This window comes from Pipistrellus kuhlii, unplaced genomic scaffold, assembly GCF_014108245.1.
Source record: "Pipistrellus kuhlii isolate mPipKuh1 unplaced genomic scaffold, mPipKuh1.p scaffold_m20_p_9, whole genome shotgun sequence".
Lineage (NCBI taxonomy): Eukaryota > Metazoa > Chordata > Mammalia > Chiroptera > Vespertilionidae > Pipistrellus > Pipistrellus kuhlii.
The window spans coordinates 48418780-48439589 of NW_023425595.1; the positions used below are offsets into that span (position 1 = coordinate 48418780).

Consider the following 20810-nt stretch of genomic DNA (forward strand, 5'->3'; position numbering starts at 1 on the left):
TAAATGCTTATTATTTAAAAGAAAAAAAAAGGTTCACTGACACTGGCTATTATAGCTCAGTTAGATGGAGTATCATCCCACTGATCGAAAGGTTGTGGGATTAGATTCCCAGTTGGAGTGCAAATGGGAGGCAATTAACCAATGTTTCTCAAATAGATCTTTCTCTTTCTCTTTCTCTCTCCCTCCCTCTAAAATAAGAAAATATATCCTAGGGTGAGGATTAAAAAAAAAAAGAAAAAGGCCAGCTGATCTCTAAATTTCTAGACAATAGGTGGACAACTCATTCTGACAACCTACAAAACCGTGGCATGTGAAGATCTATGAAATACTGCTATAAAGATGTCATGTTAGGCTAAGCCAATGCTCTGAAGGTTAGGCTGAGCCCCAAAAAGAGCTAATGTTTTTACAACTTTCCTTTTAAAAATTGACCATATTGTATGTCTTTGATACCTCAGACATTGATATATAGAAGAAAAACTTCAGATTGAACTCTGAGTTACACAGTTCTCCTTGCTTGGAAATCTTGGTAGGTGTGTCATTGGTTGCAGAAATGTTACCATTCTTAAGTCATAAAAGAGGCCATCTAAATGGTTTCAACTTGCAAACTTCTCCAGATTATATAGGAGTTTTACCTATTTTAAAGTTGCATTGATAAGGGAAATAAATTTGAGTTGGGTTATTGTTTTATCCAAGTAAACATGTTTTTATGACCAGTGCTTTAAAAGAGCACAGCAATGTTCAGTTTTATCAACATCTTTAGATTTCTAGATGGTAGATAGCCTCCTGTCAAAACTCAGCATGCATGTCTTAATAAGTTGGAAAAAATACATTTTATCTGGCAAAAGAGATTATTTGAAATGTTTATAATTATAGAGAATACATAGAATCGTAGGACTCAGAGGATTACTGTAGAACCTACTTCCTTGGGTTATAAGTAATAAAATTATGTGTGGTATTTTTTGAAATTCTGAATATTTTATAACAATCAAAAGAAAAACCCAATTGCTCTTATTTTGTAAGAAAGTAAGTAGAGAGGAGATCGGATAGAATGAGTGACAGCACTGGGGGTAGTAATTGGCGTTTCTCCTCTTTCAGCAGAAATGTCACTAACCCCACAATCTTCCACTCTCCCCCCTAAGAGGCCTATGCATGGGAAAGACTACTATATTTCTTTTTTAGGAAAAAACATTCATTTTAAAGGAATATAAAATATTCCACTATTGGTGAAGAAAGCCTCAAAATTAATTAGGCTTTCACCTTATTTCTGATGTCTTAACACTCAGAGCAGTCAAGATTATAAATAGTTCTCTCACCTGTGGCCAAGCAAGAAAGACTTCAGTAAGTCTCTCCCTAGAATGTATTCATCAAGAGGAAGGAAAAAAGGCTGAGCAGAAATAGATGTGAAAACACTGCAAACAGCAGTGTTAAGGAAAGAAAGAACTCCTTAAGGGTGGTAACAATAAATCCTTAACTTTAAAATCACCTCAAGATATATTTCTCAGCTTGAGGCTTAAAGTTTACATACAAAATGGTCAAATTAGTGAAATAAAATAAATGAAAGATGCCTGCTTCATAAGCTCTGAAATGTAATGGTGAAAATTGAATGTTCTTATTAGTTTATTAGAACATTCCTTTTTTTCTAATTATCTTTTTAACTTACATATTTTTAAAATATGGTTAACTATATTTTACATCATTATGCATATAAATATAATTACTTTTCTACTGATACATAGTAAGTTGTACAGGCTAAGAATCTGGTTATTATGAATACTATTTAGTAATATTAATTATATGCAACTACTATAATTTTTGTGTTATACAGAATAAAAATGGGAAAATGAAATGGTTTGGCTCTTTTGAAAGTGGGTGTACTAGCACATCATCAACCAAAGAACAGTAATATAGAAATAAGAGTGCTTAAGAAAAACACTTCAGTCTTTTAGAATCAATTGTTCCACTCCTACTTGTTTTTTGTTTCAAGAACCCACTAATTTTTATGTTTGGCATCTGTAATTTCAATCACTCTTAACTATTTTTCTCTACTCAAACTTTGATTTCATTTTGGTGTTAAGTGAACATCTATGATAAGGGTCCAAATGAGAATATACCCATTAAAACATCTCTATAAAGGATAAAAAATGTCCTTGAAATCAGGAATTTGAGGACATATAAGAACATCAAACAACTTGTAAGTAATGTGTAGTGTATATTAAAAGTTCTTGAAAGTTAGAGACTATGTTTTATTCTCTGTATACCCCCCAATGCACTTAATGATACTTATTAAATATGAAATTAATATTAATAAAAATGGGTATGAACAGGTAAATTTTAGAAACTATATCCATTCAATATCACAAATGAAATACTTCAAAAATAAAATGGCCTTGGCCAGTGTGGGTCAGTTGGTTGGGCATCGTCTTATGCAATGAAAGGTTGCTGGTTTGATTTCTAGTCAGGGCACATGCCCAGGTTGTGGGCTTGATCCCCAGCAGAGGGTGTGCAGGAAACAGCCAATTGATGTTACCATCTCACACTAATGTATCTCTCTTTTCCTCTCTCTCCCTCTCCTTTATTCACTCTCTGAAAATCAATAAAAAATATTTTTTAAAATAAAACGATTCTTGCTTGAAAACAAAATCTGTTACGCTGGCAGCAAAAAGACTTCGTATCGAATAAAGAGCAGAAATCTATTTTTTAAATAATTGTTTTTCAGTCAATATATGAAATCAGATTTTGGGGTGAGGAAACAACTAACTATTGTCCAGTAAAAGCATTAGTTTTTAAAACAATGCTTCTATTCTTTCCCCACATTGGTTAAAAAAAAAAAATCAATAGTCTTAATTCACAGGTATGGATATATTAAAAAAAATTTAAAGCTAATCTAAGAAATAAGTTGTTGACTGATTCTTTCTCTCAAGGCTGAATACAGAAGCTACCCCTGAAAATAGTCTGATAACTCACTGTACCTCTTAGACCCTTCATGATACACAGATTAAGAATCTTTGGTTTACGGGTAGCTCTGTTAAGCAGAAAAGAAGCGTTTATGAGGACCAGCTTCAATCCTTATCAAGAACCTCATTTCATTCTCAGCTAAAAAATAAGACAACCAGGGTTATCTAGTATTTATCACTAGATTGAATGCTTTGAACCACTAATATTTTGTAGCATGTTCACTAGAATGTAGCATTATGAGGAAGAAATTTTTATCTGTTCACCACTGTGTTTCTAGTGCCGGTAACAATATCTAGTACACAAAAGGCATACAATAAATGTAGTAGTAGGCAAAAGTAGGCTTACAGTTAATACAATAATTATACAATCATAAATAATACAAAAATACACTGTTTCACATACTCACAATTATAAACCTACTTTTATTGCCATTCCGTTATCTGCTAGATAAGTGAATTTTGTAGATACCCTTTATTTTGAATTTAATATCCTATATATAAAAGCCTAATATGCTAAGTGTCTGGTCATACAGTCCATTCAACCAATCAAAGCATAACATACTAATGATGAGAGAAACATTGATCAGCTGCCTTCTGCAAATCCTCTACTGGGGATCGAGCCCAAAACCCGGGTATGTGCTCTTGACTGGAATTGAATCTGGGACCTTTCAGTCCGCACGCCTACACTCTATCCACTGAGCAAAACCAGCTAGGGCCATGTTATATTATTTTATCAGGAACTGGAGTTTTAAATATTTTAGCAGTAAGGATAAATGTTAAACTTTTTATTAAGGTGTCTATAGTAAAAGAATCCATGTTTTACTCTTATACTTGATTCAATTTTGGAACAACCTACAATGTTTTATCTTTTAAAAAAATCCCACAGACCTGTAAAATCAAAGATGGTCTCTTCTGAAAATTATTTATGTAATCTAGAATATTTTTATAAAGAAATCAGTAAAAATTTATGTTTAAACTATAAATCCAAGAATTCACATTTATCATCAAATATTGGCAAACTATATCTATATAATATACAAATTAGAATTAAGATATTCATAGCTACCTACCATACGTCTTGAGGAAGATTCAAAGTTATGCTGCCTTTGATTTCATCCTGAAAACACATATATCCTAAGGTAGCTAATGTTACATACAAAGTTGTAACAATTAGCATGCCAATGTTCAATGCTTGGGGGAAGCGTTTTGATTCTCTCATTTGATTTTCAAGTGGTAGAACCTAAAAAAAGAGTGAAATAATGCAGATCATTTCAAACAATCTAGTTTCTTGTCATAAATATACAAATTAATCTTTCTGTAGTTTATCTGAAAAACTTTTTCCTTTAAAACACTTATAATTGTTGAAGTATCAATATTTTATTACTACCAATTTTTAAACTCTTTAAAATTTTAAATCAGCTCTTAGCAGACAAACCTGTTTAAAAAAATAATAATTTCAACACTTTCCCTATTAACATTTTACACAAAGTACATTTGTTAACAATTAAGAACCAGCACTGGTGCATTACTATTAAACTCCAAACTTTATTTGGATTTCACTAGATTTTCCACATGTCCCTTTTCTGTTCCAGTGTCCATCCCGCCAAGAACACTCCACTGCATTTTGTCACCATGCCCCCTTGGTCTCTTCGGGTCTGTGAGAGTTCCTCAGTCTTACCTTATTCATCATTATCTTAATAGTTCTGAGGAGTCTCAGCTAGGTATTTACCATAGTATGATGTCCCTCTATTTAGGTCTGATGTTTGACTAGACTGGGATTTTAGGTTTTAGAAAAGATTATCATAGGGGAAAGTGCCCTTCTCATCACTCTTGTAATCAACCTGAGTTACACAGGGGAAGTTAATTTTTGGTTAAGGCAGTGCTGGCCGGGTTTCTCTGCTTGTAAAGGTCTTTTCTTCCCCCCTCATCCTACTCTGTTCTTTGGAAGCAAGTCACCCAAGGCAGCCAGCCCACATTCCAGGGACTAGGGGGGTTAAGCTACACCTCCTGGAGAGGGAGCAGTTACATAAATTATTTGGCAATCCCCCTTATTTGATTAAATTATATACTTAATTTATAATAGTATGGATTCATGTATTTATTTATACTTTGAAGATGAATACAAAACATTTATTTTGTTACTCATATTATTCCAGCTTTGGTCATTGTAAACTCTATCAGGTTGGTTTCTGTGTCCTTTGACCTGCCTCCATTCTTTTGTTTTTTGAGCACTTCCATACTTTCTGGCACTACAAGATGCTCCAGATTCATCTTGAATTTCCTTGCTTCAGCCTTAGAATCAGCCATTTCTCCAAGGAACTTTGGTTCTTTTGTTGAGAATGGTATTTAGAAATCAAGATCTGGGTGCTCGGTGTGCTTATTGCTACTGGGGCATCACTGCTTATGGGGTCTCTCGGCAGACAGTGCTAGAAAGCATACCTGTAGTAACCCATGTATACACGTCTATAATTGCTTCTATATTTTCCATCTGTATCTACTGTCTGTTAATTTAGTGAGATAAATAAGTAATTTTCATTATGTAAAAAAGTAAAGGAAAAGAAAAAAAAGGCTAATTACCAAATTAAGTTTTTAGGCAAATCTTCAGAGACTTTGGCCATATGATTTGACCATACTGTAAAAGACACTAAGTAACAATACTAGAATTATTTACTGAGAGTTTACAGTGTGTCACACATTTTTCTAAAGGCTTTGCATGTAGCATCTCACATCATCCTCACAATAATCCTGTGCAATAGTAACTCTAATATTATCCCACTTTTCAGATGAGTAAGTCAGATCCATATGGAAATATTAACTGGTAAACAGGAGAGAGAACAGGGAACAATTTGGGTGCTCCAGACATAATTCGGGCCTGAAATAAGGGCCTACCATCAAGAATAGTGCCGGTGAAGCTAGAAAAGGGGAAGGAGAAGAATTAGCATTTAGGAAGCCTCCCTCTGTGTCAAGCAGCATTGTGGCTGCTTTACATAAAATCTCACTGAATAGATTTGGGGAAATATGGAAGAAGAATCAACATGCCTTAATTGCTGACTGGAATTAGGAAACCAGTAACAAAGTAAAAAGAATTATTCCAATGTTTCAAGCTTCAGCTATTGAAAATAAAACGAGAGAAATAGGGAAGTGAAAAAGTAAAGCATTAAGAAAGTATGTGTCAAAATCTGGAGTTGCTGAATTTGAGATGTCAGGAAAACAAAACAAAACACTGAACTGTAAATATCCAACAGTTAACGAGAGCTTAGTAGGTAAAGATAGACATGAAAATCTAAATGTGATTGCCTGTAACAGTGATAAGTGGAGCTGTAAGAACTTGTGAGAATTCTCTATAGAACTCAGAAAGCAGAAACCCAAGTGAAATGGTGTAAAATTGTCTTTTACATCTATTTTGTCTGTGTTTCATATTAACAGGTGTTTATAAGTAGTTTTGCTCTCATAAAAAACCATCAGACTGAAACATAAGCTATGGAGTAGATAGCAATATTCTTTTTTCCACAAATCTACACAATTCCAGGCTTTTAAAAAACTTGAATGGAAATATTTAAGATCTTAAAATCCCCAAGATGCCTGTAACTCTTGGAATTACCCTTATAATGACATTATTTTTCAAACCAAACATGCATAAATCCAAAGGGAGAATTTATATTTTACTCTTCTTATGAAAGAGTAACATTTCAATTCACTTCAAGTCATCTAGTCTATACAATATGATGTTTGGGATTTGAATATAACCCAGGCTTGGTAGAATAGATGGAATATAGATAAAACAAAACTGGTCATGAGTTAATGGTTTCTTAAACTAGGTTATTCTCTAAATTTTCTATAGGTTTGAAATTTTCCATAATAAATTTTTAAAAATCATCTACCCTCATGTTACAGATTAAAATAAAGAGAATTAGAGTTTAAGTGATATGTCTAAGAAATGCAAACATATTCTAAAAATAAAATTTTTCATAGAAAAATTAAAAACACATTTTTAAATGCATTTAGACTATATAAACCTTTTTGTTGATTTAAAATTGTAAAAAATAATAAAGACTGAATCCTTACCACTCCTATGCCTTCAAAAGCAAATATAGCAGTACCAAAAAAAAGTGGGTATTTTTTCCAACCAGCCACTATTGGAAGGTTGTGGGGATCTGGCATATTCTGGAAAAAGAAAGAAAAAAATAATGCAAGTTACATCTGTACTTACTTTAAAGAATTTTTAAATGAAAGAGCAAAATCACACACTTCTCAGCTTAACAGCAGCAAGTACAGGGTGGGGTAAAGTAGGTTTTACAATTTGAGTACCCAAAACAGATATTATTCTTGTATTATTATTTATTAATTATTGTGTTATTCCCATGTGAACAAATAATCTACTTTTGCCCCACCCTATATGCATTACAAAAATGAATAATTCTTTCCATAAGCACTTTAAGCATCCTCTGTTAAATGTAGCCAAGCTGTTAGAATTTCACTGCCAAAGCAGTTGTTTTCCTCATGCCCACACATTCCATCTGAGCTAAATGCTCCTTATTACCTGTTTCCATCTGCAAGTCCCAGGCTGTTCACACTGGGTAGGGCTCCTACCATAATAGGAAACATAAGCATACGCAGGGACTGAGAGCCATTTAATCAGTTATCAACTACTACGGATGGTCAACAAACGTCCTTCTTTTTCTATTTTCATGGCTCAGTCTCTAAGACACCCGGCTCCAGACTCTGACTTTCTGCCTCGTCACGCTGTGCTGCTCCCTAGCCCAGATCCCCCGTTTTCAGTGTGTTAGTCTCTAACCTGACAGCTGATAAGAAGTTTATTACTTGTGCATATGCCTTGACTTGGGGTTCGGTTACCTGGTCCTGCCTCATAGCTTTGTTCTGACTCTCACTATCTGAAACTTATAAACTGCACATCTTTCTTCAAGATCTCTGGCTCCACAATGGCCACCTCTTCCAGCAAGCCCAAATCTAGTCCCTACTCTCTTTGTCCCAAATGTGTTCTCTGCCTTATCTGATTGCAAGTGAAATTCAAGGCCAAGGAAAAGAGGATGAACTAAGTAACTGAAGTGTGAGAGCACACAGGTAATTTGGGAAATGGAGAGGTCTAGAACATTTGAAACTTAGGAAGAATTGTGTGATTAACAGTGATTCAGGACTAAAAATATAAGCTAGAGTCAGAATAAAAAGGGTATTAAAGTGTTTGGAACATCTGATAACACTAAACTGTTATTCAATGCTCACACTGCTTTTATTTAAGGAACTTTACTTTCAGCTCACTCACTCTTCCTTGTTCAGGTAAGGATCATGAACTCCAGGAAGTCTTGAGCTATTCCTGCCTGTTCCCTTCAATTTGTACATGGTATAAGAATTTGTACATGCTATTTCTACAGGTTTTGGAATTCAGGGGGTGGGGGGAGGGTGAAACATCCATCCATCATAATAGAATCTGTAATGAATGCTACTGGAGATTTCAGAATAACTGCTTTGGCAGCAATACCCAAGAATGACTTGACCAGGAAAGAAAGAACAGAGAGTCTCCACCTTTCTTAAGTTCCTGGCCTGTCTGAGAGATGAAAGCTTATAGGTGCCCAGGAGAAAGCATACATATACATCAAGAAACTCATTAAGTCTTACAAATAATTTCAAGGAATTTGCAGAATCCCTTGAATACATTCTTTTATGGAAAGTGGGTTTAAAATCCCAAGATTATGAACAATGGAATCAGTTGAGGTTACTGCATAGTTCCAATAAAGAGGTTACAGCAGTGTCAGTTGACTGAAGTAGTAGCAGCAAATAAAAGGTTCAGAAGTGGAAGAAAATTATAAAACTATATCTATATTCCCATCTCTTGTGATTGGTTCAAATCTTAAAGGAATAAAGAAAACACTAACAAGTTCTTAGGCATGTGTGTGACCTTAAATCACACAACTCTAATAGGAGAGTATTACTACCTTTGGAAGCAATACCATAAAGCCCAGAAAGACAGTTACCAAGCTTCAATACCAGATCTAACTACGAAGCCTGTACTTAAACCTCTAGGTCACACACTGCAATCAGCAGTATCTGATTATCTCCTGTGTGCCTCATGTGAAGTAGGGGTCTTCACACATTACTTTTACCTTCAAAGTAAACAAAAAATTTACTTATTAAGAAACATATGACAGTGAAAACTTGTTATACTTACCCTAACAACGTATTGATAAATTATCACAAGACTGACAGCCATGGAAATGTTGGCAAGGAATGAGAGCATGAACAGATTCTTCAGCTCACGAATGAAGACCAAGAGAATTAAAAATGGAAGAAAGCAAAGCATATATATCCTTAGGTCAATACTTCTTCTCTCACATGGATTTGATGAATTGGTGCTATTAAAAACAAGCGCTTTACTCTCCAGGAATCCTTCATGAATCTACACAGGATTATTAAGAGAATAAGAAAGAGGGTGGGAAAAAATTTCCATCAACTTATAAAAGAAACTTATGATCTATACACTCAGTGATAAATTCCTTTACAATATTTACTTTTAAGATGCTAGTTTCCCAGAAATATATATATATTAAATTTAAGGATATTAAAATAGGACACTCTTCTTTGCAAAATAATTTTTAAGATATTGTGAACAGAAAAATGACTATATAATGATAAGGGTAGATTTACTAATTCATTTTGAAGCTTTGCGACTAACCATGATGCTTCATGATCCTGCAAAGGCTCAAACTACTTCTGAGACCATCAAAAAAGGAGGCTTACTTATCTAGAATGGCCACTGGGATGCTACTTCGGCTTACTTTCTTCACAGAAGAAAGCTCCAGAGTCTCTTAGAAATACAGTAGCCCAAATAAAATTTAGAAATCATAGCTTTAAAACTGCTATAAAAATCAGTTGTTTTTACATTATCATCATATCAATAAGTATTTATTAAGAATCCATTAAATTCATGCATGGCCATATGTTAGACAGTAGATAAATTTTTGCTAAAGAAAAAACCTTCTTTAAAATAAATCAACTCTACCTTAAAATTTATTCAGCCACTTTTATAAACTAGTATTCAGTTTTCAAAAGTGATACAATATTTTATAGGATCCATGTATTAAAATGTTTCTCTGATTCAATTAATCATATAACCCAACCCACTAATATTGTAATGAAATGATAGAGAACTTTAAAATCAATTTTAGATTTCTCTCCCTTCCCCTCTCTCTAAAATCAATAACATATAAAACATAAAAAATAAAATAAAAACAATTTAAAATTTTTAAAAATTCACAGCAGAAACTGATCTTACCATAATTTAAATATCAGTGAAAACCTATTTGCCCCCAACACTGTACACTCCTTTGAGCATAACTTATCAAATTTCTGAATACATAAAATTTCAAGAACCAGATCCTATACTAATAACAAGTATTTTTAATAGAGTACTTTCTATATATCTATTCAATATATAGCATCTCATTCAACCCTCAAAACAACTCTCTGAAGTGGGTGGTAGTATAAATTTCTATTTATAGTTGAGGAAACTGAGGTTTATGAAGGGTAAAAAAAACTTACATAATTTCAAGTCAGTAAGTGTTGGTTCAAGAATTCAAACCTAGGCTTGAGACTCCAGAATCTAGCTTGTAAGAGCTACATGCTGACCTGATAAAATACTGCCGCCCTGCCCAAGTAGGCATCTGGCTTCCCTTCCAACATCTCTCCCTCTAAACAGAGTAAGTATTAACAGGCCAACAAATCAGAAGTTCAGGACAGAATTCTCATGTGATTAACAATTCAAGTCTTAATTTTAATTTTAATCTTAATAATTCCACAATAAACACCTAAAAATGTACAAATCATCTTCAACTGCATGGAATATCTTCTAGTTTTAAATTATACAGGCAATTTCTTACTCATACTGGATTAATACTCTGTCAGGTTATACCATACACCATTTAAAAAATGTTTATCTCACATTAATCTTATAAGTGGCCATCAAAACTTTATATTTTATTTTTTATAATTTGAAATAGAAACTAAACTGGTAATTCACAATACTTGGCTCTTAAGAAGATATTTTATTTGTTGACTCAATTTTTCTCAGTAACCAAATTATTCAGAGCCAAAAACTTTTGCATCAAAGAAGTAACTCCAATAATCAGATTAGATATTGATCAAAATTAGTACTAACAAGGACAGCTGGCAAGAGAAAAGCAGTTACATAACCAGTTTTAAAAATGTTTTTTTTTTAATCATGAGGTGCTTGGGAATCCGAAATTAATTCTATCACAAATATCTCATAATTTAGTATTCTTTGGCAGAACAATGATTATAAAAATTTTCAGGATTAAAAATAAAATAAAAATGTAGATACATACCTAGAGCAAGATTCAGGTAAACATTTGAGTCCTTTGGTGCTCTCTAGAGACAGAGATTGGCTATCTAATAGGACTTCCTATGATCTCACATGTTTACCAAAATGCAAAACACTGAAATAAATATTATAAAATAAAATTACTAAATTCAATTGTTTCCAGTTAGAGCTCAAATTGACTAAAAATCACTACTTATTAACTTTTTTCAATTATTCAGTAATCTAATGGTTAAAATTCCAAAGGCAGGTTATGTTTTTCAGCAAAGCTAAAATCAAAATCAAAGCCATCATACCCTACATTGGTATGCTGCTTGACAGTTTACAAAGGCTTTACAACTCTTGTCAGCTGAGCCTCCCAACATGGGAACAAGGGGAGCTTTTATTACTATTCCCATTTTACAAACAAGGAAACTGAGACTTGAGTAAGGATTAAGGGATCTTTCCCAATGAGTGAGGTAAAACTGAGAGAGCAGGGATTTGAATTCAAATCTTTTGACTCTAAAGTCCATATCAAATTTTTTTTTCCTTAATATCCCTTCCCTACTCTTCATTTCTCACAAGGCCCATATATACTATTTCATCTCTCTGAAATGTTCTAGAGCAGTGGTTCTCAACCTTTCTAATGCCGCAATCCTGTAATACAGTTCCTCATGTTGTGGTGACCCCCAACCATAAAATTATTTTCATTACTACTTCATAACTGTAATTTTGCTAGTATTATGAATTGTGATGTAAATATCTGTGTTTTCTGATGGTCTTAGGTGACCCTGCTAGCGATTCTCACGATGACCCACAGGTTGAGAACTGCTGCTGTAGTTACCGCTGGTTAACTATGGTTACCGCTGCTGTAATGGTAGTAGTAATTGGTAAGATTTGATCAACTGTGTGTTGATAAGGTTTGATCCAACTACCGCAGACTGCTATCAAATGTGAGCACCTCTGGAGAGAGTGGAAATCTCTGATGTTGCTGTTTCAGTGACTGTCTGCTCTGCCGAGGTGACATGTTCATCATTCCTTTCAATTTTTCTCAAGTCTCAGTGAATGTCTTTTTCCATGTTGCCCTTTATTTCATCTTTCTATCCATAATAGGCATTCTTCTTACCTCCCAAAGCATCGCTTTTCTACCTGGTATTCTAGCACATGTGCAAATGTGTTAAATTCTTCTATTTACCTTTGGAAGCAACTGATAGTATTTTATAGGAGAATATCACCAATACTAAGCTTCGGATATTCATTTTATGTACTTTACATACTATTTTGGTCACACACACACACACACACACAAACACACACAACTAAAATCAAACAATGTTCTGTCCAGTGATGAGCAATGAACATGCTGGGTGATAGCTATGTCAGACTTAGACTTTAGCCTAATTTATAGGGCACATTGCTCACATATGGCAAGACTCAGTTTCCTCATTCATAAAATGAGCATAGTACTAACATTACATTACAGAGTAGTTGCAAAGATTAAATGATATGTCATAGCTTATAAAATATGAAATAAGGCATCATTAGCATTATTCATTATTCATAAATTCAAATCAAGCTTTTGGTTGCTCTCTTAGGAGATAATAAAAAAGATACAGTACACTACATGTTGCACAATCCTAGAAAGGCATAATTTCCATTGTATTCTACATAAATGATTGGTAAGATGTTATGTCTTATCAGCTCTTGACAATAAATAGCGTCTCAACTGAGTTAGTAGTCCTAGGAAAATACAACTTGTGAAATTAACTACTTGCAAAATTAAAAGTACATCATCTATAATGAGTAATGCTAATGAAATCATCAATTCTCTCATTTATAAAAGGGGGTTTGATTCAATAAGCCTTTCCAACATTAGAAATCTAAGCCACTGACTTTAGCAAACTATGGCTCAAAGACCAAATCCAGCCTATTTTTGCAAATAAAATTTTATTGAAATACAGCCATATCTATTTGCTTATGTATTGTTGTTTACAGCTAAGTTGAAACAAAGGCCATATGTCCAGCAACAGTGAAAATACTTATTATCTGGCCTTTTACAGAAAAGTTTGCCAATCCTTGGTCCAAATATAAAATATTCTTTATATTTAGAAATATAAGTCAGATATACTTATATGTATACATACGGATTCTTTAGAAAACAGTCATGTTATAATTTTGCATTAAAATACCTAGAAGATAAATACTACATATTATTATGTAAAATGCCTAATATTGCACCATACACATGTGGATAATAAATGCTATTAAAATATTGAAAGAGCAGGGTGTAATGTAGGAATAATAAAGACAAACTACCAGTGAAAGCACATAAAGAAATGTGCTCTATCACTGTTTCGATAGAGGAGCTTTTTTATTTCAGTGCTTTGCATATTTGTTCAAATCAACAGTCTCTATTAAGACTGCAAACCACTTCCTCTTAAAGCAAACATTTACATATGGAGAAAATTAAAGAACACTGTACACTCCTGGACACAGCATCTCTTTAGACCATGGCAATAATTGTTGCATTTTAGTAATATCCACTTTTGTACTTCACTCTTTAGGCCGCTGGCTAAAGCCTTGTATGTCTTTATAAAACATCAATGTAAAGAATATGCTCCCGAACATCTGTGTACCTAAATTTCAGGTAGCTAAGATTCAGTAAATTATGTCCTGTTCTGATCCGAATGAACAAGCATTATTGATATAATGATAAGAAAAGTAAGATCAGCAATAATAGCAGAAATCCAACTAAAGGAAAATCTACAAAGAAACATGCTTAATGAAAGAAACACATTTGCATATTTGGCCACGGCTTACTCAGAGGAAACATGATGCTAAATTATGGCATTGGAAGAAAACGATTTCAATAACTGGAGAAAAATACTTACTTGTTTCACATTTTCAGCTAAGAAGACAATATAAACACTACAGAATCCCAGCTGTGTTATCACCAGAAAAAAGTCAACCACACTCCTAAAAAGACATACCCACAAATGAGTATTAATAAGAGCTGCTGAAATATCAATATCTATTTTCTTTTTAACTACTTAAAAACATTATAATAGTGTATGTTCTTTTCACATCCTTAATATAAAAAATAATTAAAGTATTTTCTACAAAAAGCACACTTTTATGATCAGTATATCACTACAATTACTACTGAGGAAAAAAGACTGTTTCATTAAGTTAAAAGGCCAAAATTTTCCCATCACTTATTTCTGAAATTCAACAGTTTGTGAGTATATACTTATAAAATGATTTAATGAAAACATTTCTTCTTTTAAATTAATCATATCTCTTCTACTTCTCAAGGTATTTTTCAGATTAACCCAGTGTATTTCCAAAGCCTCCCATCTTCATGTCATTTGCAAATATCACTCTCTACTATCAAATCACTAATAACATGGAATCGGAGAGGACTGGGGGCATGGCCCTAATCATGCCATTGGAGACCTCTTCAATAGCTTAGCTCTGTCCTTATTTTCTGAAGAGATTACCTATAAAATTCCAGCTACACAAAACAGTGTATGAGGAAGGTTAAGAGATATCACCAAATTATTAGGTCTAGTAATAATTAATGTCGTTTTATACAACTTTAAATCGAATTTATTTAGACAATACAACAAAATTTAATCAACAATATAGTTGCTGTTGTTTTCTACTACTTGTGCCCAACGCTCAGGAAGCATTTTAATCCCTCCGTTGTAAAATTCTTGTGATTTTGATGCAAAAAATTCGGTCAATGCATTTTTGAGGCATTCTTCATTATTAAATTTTTTTCCAAGAAGGAAGTTTTGCAAAGAACGAAACAAATGGTAATCGGAAGGGGCAATCTCAGGAAAATATGCAGGTTGAGGGAGAACTTCCCATTCCAACTGGCGCAGTTTTTCAGCAGTGATTCTTGCAGTATGCGGTCGTGCATTATTGTGGTGAAGAATTACGCCCTTCCGATTAATCAGTGCGGGTTCTTTTTCTCTTAAAGCTTGGGCTAACCTTTCCAATTGGGCACTATACACTGCACTTGTAATGGTTTGGTTAGATGGTAAAAGTTCATAATGAAGAATTCCTTTAAAGTTCCACCAAACACACAACATCACTTTTTTCGCATGCAAGTCAGGTTTTGGCGTGGGCTGCGGAGCCTCATTTTTGTCCAACCATTGAGGCCGCCTTTTCAAATTAACATACAGCACCCATTGTTCATCTCTGGTAACAATTTGCTCTAAAAACGGCAAACGGTTTTGACGAGAGAGGAGCGAACTGCAAATTGTGACTCTTTGATTACGGTTGTTGTTGGTCAACTCATGAGGAACCCATTTTCCAAACTTTTGGACTTTGCCAAGTGCACGCAATTGATTGGAAATTGTTTTCTGTGAACAATTTAAAGTTGTTGCAAGCTCTTGCTGGGTAATTTGAGGATTTTGCACCAAAAGAGCTTGAAGAGCTTCTTGATCAAAATTGGACACACGGCCTCGACCACTCTTGTCATCTAACGAAAAATTTCCCTCGCAAAATTTCTCAAACCAACGCTGGCATTTTCTGGCGCTAACTGCATCTTGACCAAGAGGACTACAGATGTTTTTTGCAGCCTCACTTGCTTTTCTTCCTAATTGGAACTCGTAAAGCATGCAGTGCCGAATATGCTCTTCATCCGCCATCTTTTTAGCCCTAGTTTTGCAACAAAAACCAAACCAAACACAAACTTTTTCAAGCAAAACTTGTTAATTGCACTTCACACGTTCTGTAGATACCACGTGTTTGAAGGTTCTGTCAATACAAGTCAACGCCAAGCAAGATTTTAAACGAATGTTTAAAAACGACATTAATTATTACTAGACCCGATAGCATTATTTGGGTATGGCAGTTAAGTCACAAATTTGTCTACATATTAATATATAGCCCATACTTCTCATCTTTTTCATCCTCACCCAAGGATATTTTTATTGATTTTAGAGAGGGGGAGGAGAGAGAAACATCAACATGAAAGAGAAACATCCATAAATTGCCTCCTGTATGTGTCCCAACTGGGGATCAAACTGGCAACTAAAGTATGTGCCCTGAGCAGGATTCAAGCCCACAACCTTTTTGTTGTACAGGACAACACTCAACCAACTGAGTCACTAGGCTAGGCAAGATTCTCAATTTTGTTCTGGGAACAATAAATGACTACAATAGCATGCACCTACTAATTCATTATAATCTATCATCTGATCATAAGTGTCAAGCTGTCAAATAATCCTATCTGCAAATCTACAGACCCTCCTTCTGCCATTTGAAACTAAAAGAGCCCTTGCCTATATCTTCATTCTGGCCCTATCTCTACAGTTCTCCATGGTTCCTCAGGTACCTCTTTTGAAAGTAATTTTGGTACCCGAAATGAATTCAGGTTTCTTCTCTCTGATGAATTACATTTAAGTATTACCTTAAGGTCTCTTCATTTATCTTTGACATTAGTATCCCACCAATAATCATTCCAACCACTTCAATGTAAAGTCATTCTTTTGATTAAAAAAACATGACACAGCTGCCTTTGGACTGGAGCAGGAGGAAGATACAGTTCTTGGGGAAAATCCCTAGGGCCTGAGACTGTTTTCTTCCTTTTCCTACTCAGCATATTAAGAACTCTGAGCAGCTCATAAATATATCTAAACTCCTAAAAATCCCTAGGAAGGCCACATTTAACCATAAACTAACACTATTCTTTCTTTTAATTTTCACTGCACATATAATTTGTACCACACTCAGCATTTTGTTGATCATCTATGCTTATTTTTCCGGGCTTTGATTAACCATGTCCACCAATGATAGAATTATATTTAACCAATAAGATAAGAATATCCTAAAATGCATACTTCAGATGTCTTCTAAGCATGTAGCTAAACAGCATAATTTTCTTTTCTTGAAAAATTTTTTCTTTTACTTGAAAAATTACTAAACATGATCATATCATACTAAATGCCCATTGCACAAAATTCATGCAAGAGTAGGCCTTCCTTCCCCCCAGCTGCAGGCACAGGCTTCCCTCTGGCACCCGGGACCTGGGCTTCCCTCGTAGCCCCGGCTTCATCTGGAAGGTAGTCCGAAAGGACGTCTGGTCTAATTATCAGGTTACATTTTTATTATTATAGAAGTTTGCCAGGTGCTTCATAAATATTACTTTATTTAAACTACTGCAGTAAGCTTGTGAAGCAAGTATTATTTAAACTCATTTGATAGTGAGAAAACTAAAACAAAATAATTTGTCCAAGGTCATAAAATTGAAAAATGGTAGAGTTGAGATCTGATCTCAAGTCTAACTCTAAAGATTATGTTGCTGAAACTGGTTTGGCTCAATGGATAGAGCATCGGCTTGGGGACTGAAAGGTCCAGGGTTCTATTCCGGTCAAGGGCATTACCTTGGTTGCGGGCTATCCCCAGTAGGGGGTGTGCAAGAGGCAGCTGATCGATGACTCTCTCATGGATGTTTCTAACTCTCTATCTCTCTCCCTTCCTCTCTGTACAAAATCAAAATATATTTTTTAAAAAAGATTATGTTTATTCCCCCAACTTTATCATACTTTTATTCATGTATAAATTGACAGCATTTATAGGTTAAAATACTTAAAATTAATGTAATTCCAATAACCAGATATTAATAATATAACAAGTACTTGCCGTCCCCATGCTGCTTGCTTCTGAAGACAACTCCAAGGACTTATTTCCATAGCATAGCTCACAGTGTCACTATAGCCTAATGTTGACTTTTTAAACCTGTAATTTAATGACATACATGGATATGAAAATAAATTCAAGTAGGTTCATAAATCCTTTCCTTCAAAAGAACATCAAATAAATGTGAATTAATGACTATAGGGGCATGCCCAGAGAGAGTTTTTTAAATTTCAAGATCTGCATAAAGTATGTCTCATGAAATTTAAAAATTTTATCAGTCCTTATTACCAATATATTAGTTTTATCTACTGTTGAAGTTTACATATTTGTAGAATTGATATAATAGTTGTGCTCCATGGATTTGAATATTTCCATTACCTGAAAACATTGTTCATGCTTAAATTATTCCCTTCTTAGAATAGCATTACTTAACACATCTGTATAATTATTTTCACATAACCTATTTTCTTTAATCCTTAAAGTAAGCCCATATTAGTTTACTATCCCTAGCCGGTTTGGCTCAATCAAGGGCCGTGATTATAGGCTCCATCCACAGCCCCTTTAGGCCACATGCAGGAGGCAAGCAATCGACGTGTCACTTTCACATCGATGTTTCTCTCTCTGGGCTCTCCCCATACCTTCCACTATGTCAAAAAAAAAAAAAAAAAAAAAAAATCAATGGAAAAATTTCCTTGGGTGAGGATTAACAACAATAACCAAGAATTTCAGTTTACTAGAATAGACAATGTTTATTTTTTAAAAGTGGTCCATTGTAAAGTAGAAGCATTTCATGATAAAAGATAAAGAAAAAAGGATATTGCCGAAACCAGTTTGGCTCAGTGGATAAGTCTGCGGACTGAAAGGTTCCAGGTTCGATTCCGGTCAAGGGCATGTACATTGGTTGCGGGCACATCCCCAGTAGGGATGTACAGGAGGCAGCTAGTCGATGTTTCTCTCTTATCAATGTTTCTAGCTCTCTATCTCTCTCTCTTCCTCTCTGTAAAAAATCAATAAAATATATATATTTTTTAAAAAGGATATTATTTTATGAACTATCTACCAATCCACATATCAGCAAAGAACACCAGTCATTATACCCCAAACTGAATTACTAACAAATTGGAGATCATTACACTCTAACTAAAAGCAGTACTGCTTCCTCCATTTCCCCATATATCTTTCCTGATTTTCTCATAAAAGAAACCATTCTATGACTAATAGGGCAATATTTTTATTTGATTTATTTTTAGAGAGAGAGAAAGAGAGAGAGAAACATCAATTTGTTGTTCCACTTAGTTATGCATTCATTGCTTGCTTCTTGTATGTGCCCTGACTGGAAATTGAACCTGCAACCTTGGTGTGTCAGGATGACACCGTAACTAACTATGCTACCAAGCCAAGGCCAACAAGGGTATATTTTACTTTATCATTTTTTGTTAATCATCACCTGAGGTATTTTTTCCACTGACGTTTAGAGAGAGTGGATGGGAAAGAAGGAAGGAGAGGGGGGAGAAGGAGGGAAGGTAAAAGGATGGGGGGGGGGGGGAGAAAAGAGCATAAGAAAGAGAAACAACAATGTGAGAGACACATTGATTGGTTGTCTCCCACAAGAGCCCCAACCAGGGTTGGGGATAGAACATACAACCCAGATACATGTCCTTGAAACCAGATCCACAAGCCTTCCGTGCGTGGGCCTTTGCTCTAACCACTATGTTCATAGGCTTGGGCAAGGTTATATTTTAAAATAAGTAAATATACTCTGACCAGATTTCAACCATTTAAAATGCTACCATTTTCCAAATTCATTCTCTCAAACTTGTTTCTATAACAGATTATAGGAAACACAACTGCTAGTTGCAAAGCAATGTAGAAATATAAGACTATCTATTACTTAAAATAATTACACAGCTTCAAAATAAATTAAATAGACTTAATGAATCCACATTTACCTCTGACAGAGAAAGTGACTGCAACGTACCAAAATGTGCATACAGTGAACAGAAATAATTCCTATAAACACAAGGCTGATTGGTCCAAGCTGTAGGGGAAAAATTATAAGATTTAAATATGTAAGTTTCACAAAATTTAAGTTGCCTTATAAGCAATAAAAACAAACCACAAATTTGCCAATAAATATTTGTTGGACAAAATGATTAAGTAATTATTTTTATGTGGGAAAACTAATAAAATATAAAAAGAATTCCAGTAATACTTAACCACATATAATTCCATCTTATCAACTGGGCTGTCTAAACTTATGAATACAGAGTACAGATAGATATGCAACCAAATAGGACAGAATACATATTATTTAACATGAGATGGCATGTCTACCACTACCAGTGCCCCACCAAAATAATTACATGCAACTATGAATCATTATCTAAATCAGCAGTTGCCAACCTTTCAGACCTCACAGACCACCAGTGGTCTGCAGACCACCTGTTGGCAACCGCTGAATGACTAAAACAGCACTCTTATCAATCTGGGATTGTGGACAATCCACTTCTATAGACTGCTTATTGAGCACTTACTATGTGTGAAGAACTGTGCCTAGAAAATAATTATTTGAAAAAATGGTACATAAACTTCAAAGTATTACTAAAATTGAAGTTATTCTGGGGTTGCTGAGACACAGACAAAATATTGCCAAAGTTCATTTTACAATTGGAAAATTTTAAGTTTCTCTAAATTAGCATGAACAAAGTCAAATGCAGAGAAGAATGACATTAAAATTGTTTTTTAGAAAACTGGTCATTTAAAAAAGGGTTAAATATAATTTCATTACTTCTTAAGTGAATTCTCCCCTATCTAGAGTCTCTGCAACTATAATAATTGGTTCTAATACTTAAATATTTGTTTTCAGAATATGTTAC

At 34.3% G+C, this 20810-nt stretch overlaps 1 protein-coding gene across 4 annotated transcripts in view; it reads right to left on the minus strand.

The window, feature by feature from the left end:
• SLC36A4 (solute carrier family 36 member 4) overlaps nucleotides 1-20810 on the minus strand; it is a 42105-nt gene that overhangs the window by 11496 nt on the left and 9799 nt on the right. For 2 of the 4 annotated variants that reach the window (XM_036426777.2, XM_036426781.2), the window contains 6 exons: nucleotides 19884-19972; nucleotides 17938-18033; nucleotides 14175-14259; nucleotides 9139-9366; nucleotides 7020-7118; nucleotides 4025-4194 (listed from right to left, as the gene is read on the minus strand). In XM_036426777.2, coding sequence (XP_036282670.1) covers nucleotides 4025-4194; nucleotides 7020-7118; nucleotides 9139-9366; nucleotides 14175-14259; nucleotides 17938-18033; nucleotides 19884-19972 — 767 coding nt within the window. The remainder of the gene's footprint in view (nucleotides 1-4024; nucleotides 4195-7019; nucleotides 7119-9138; nucleotides 9367-14174; nucleotides 14260-17937; nucleotides 18034-19883; nucleotides 19973-20810) is intronic. The other 2 variants (XM_036426779.2, XM_036426782.2) reach the window with 2 other exon arrangements.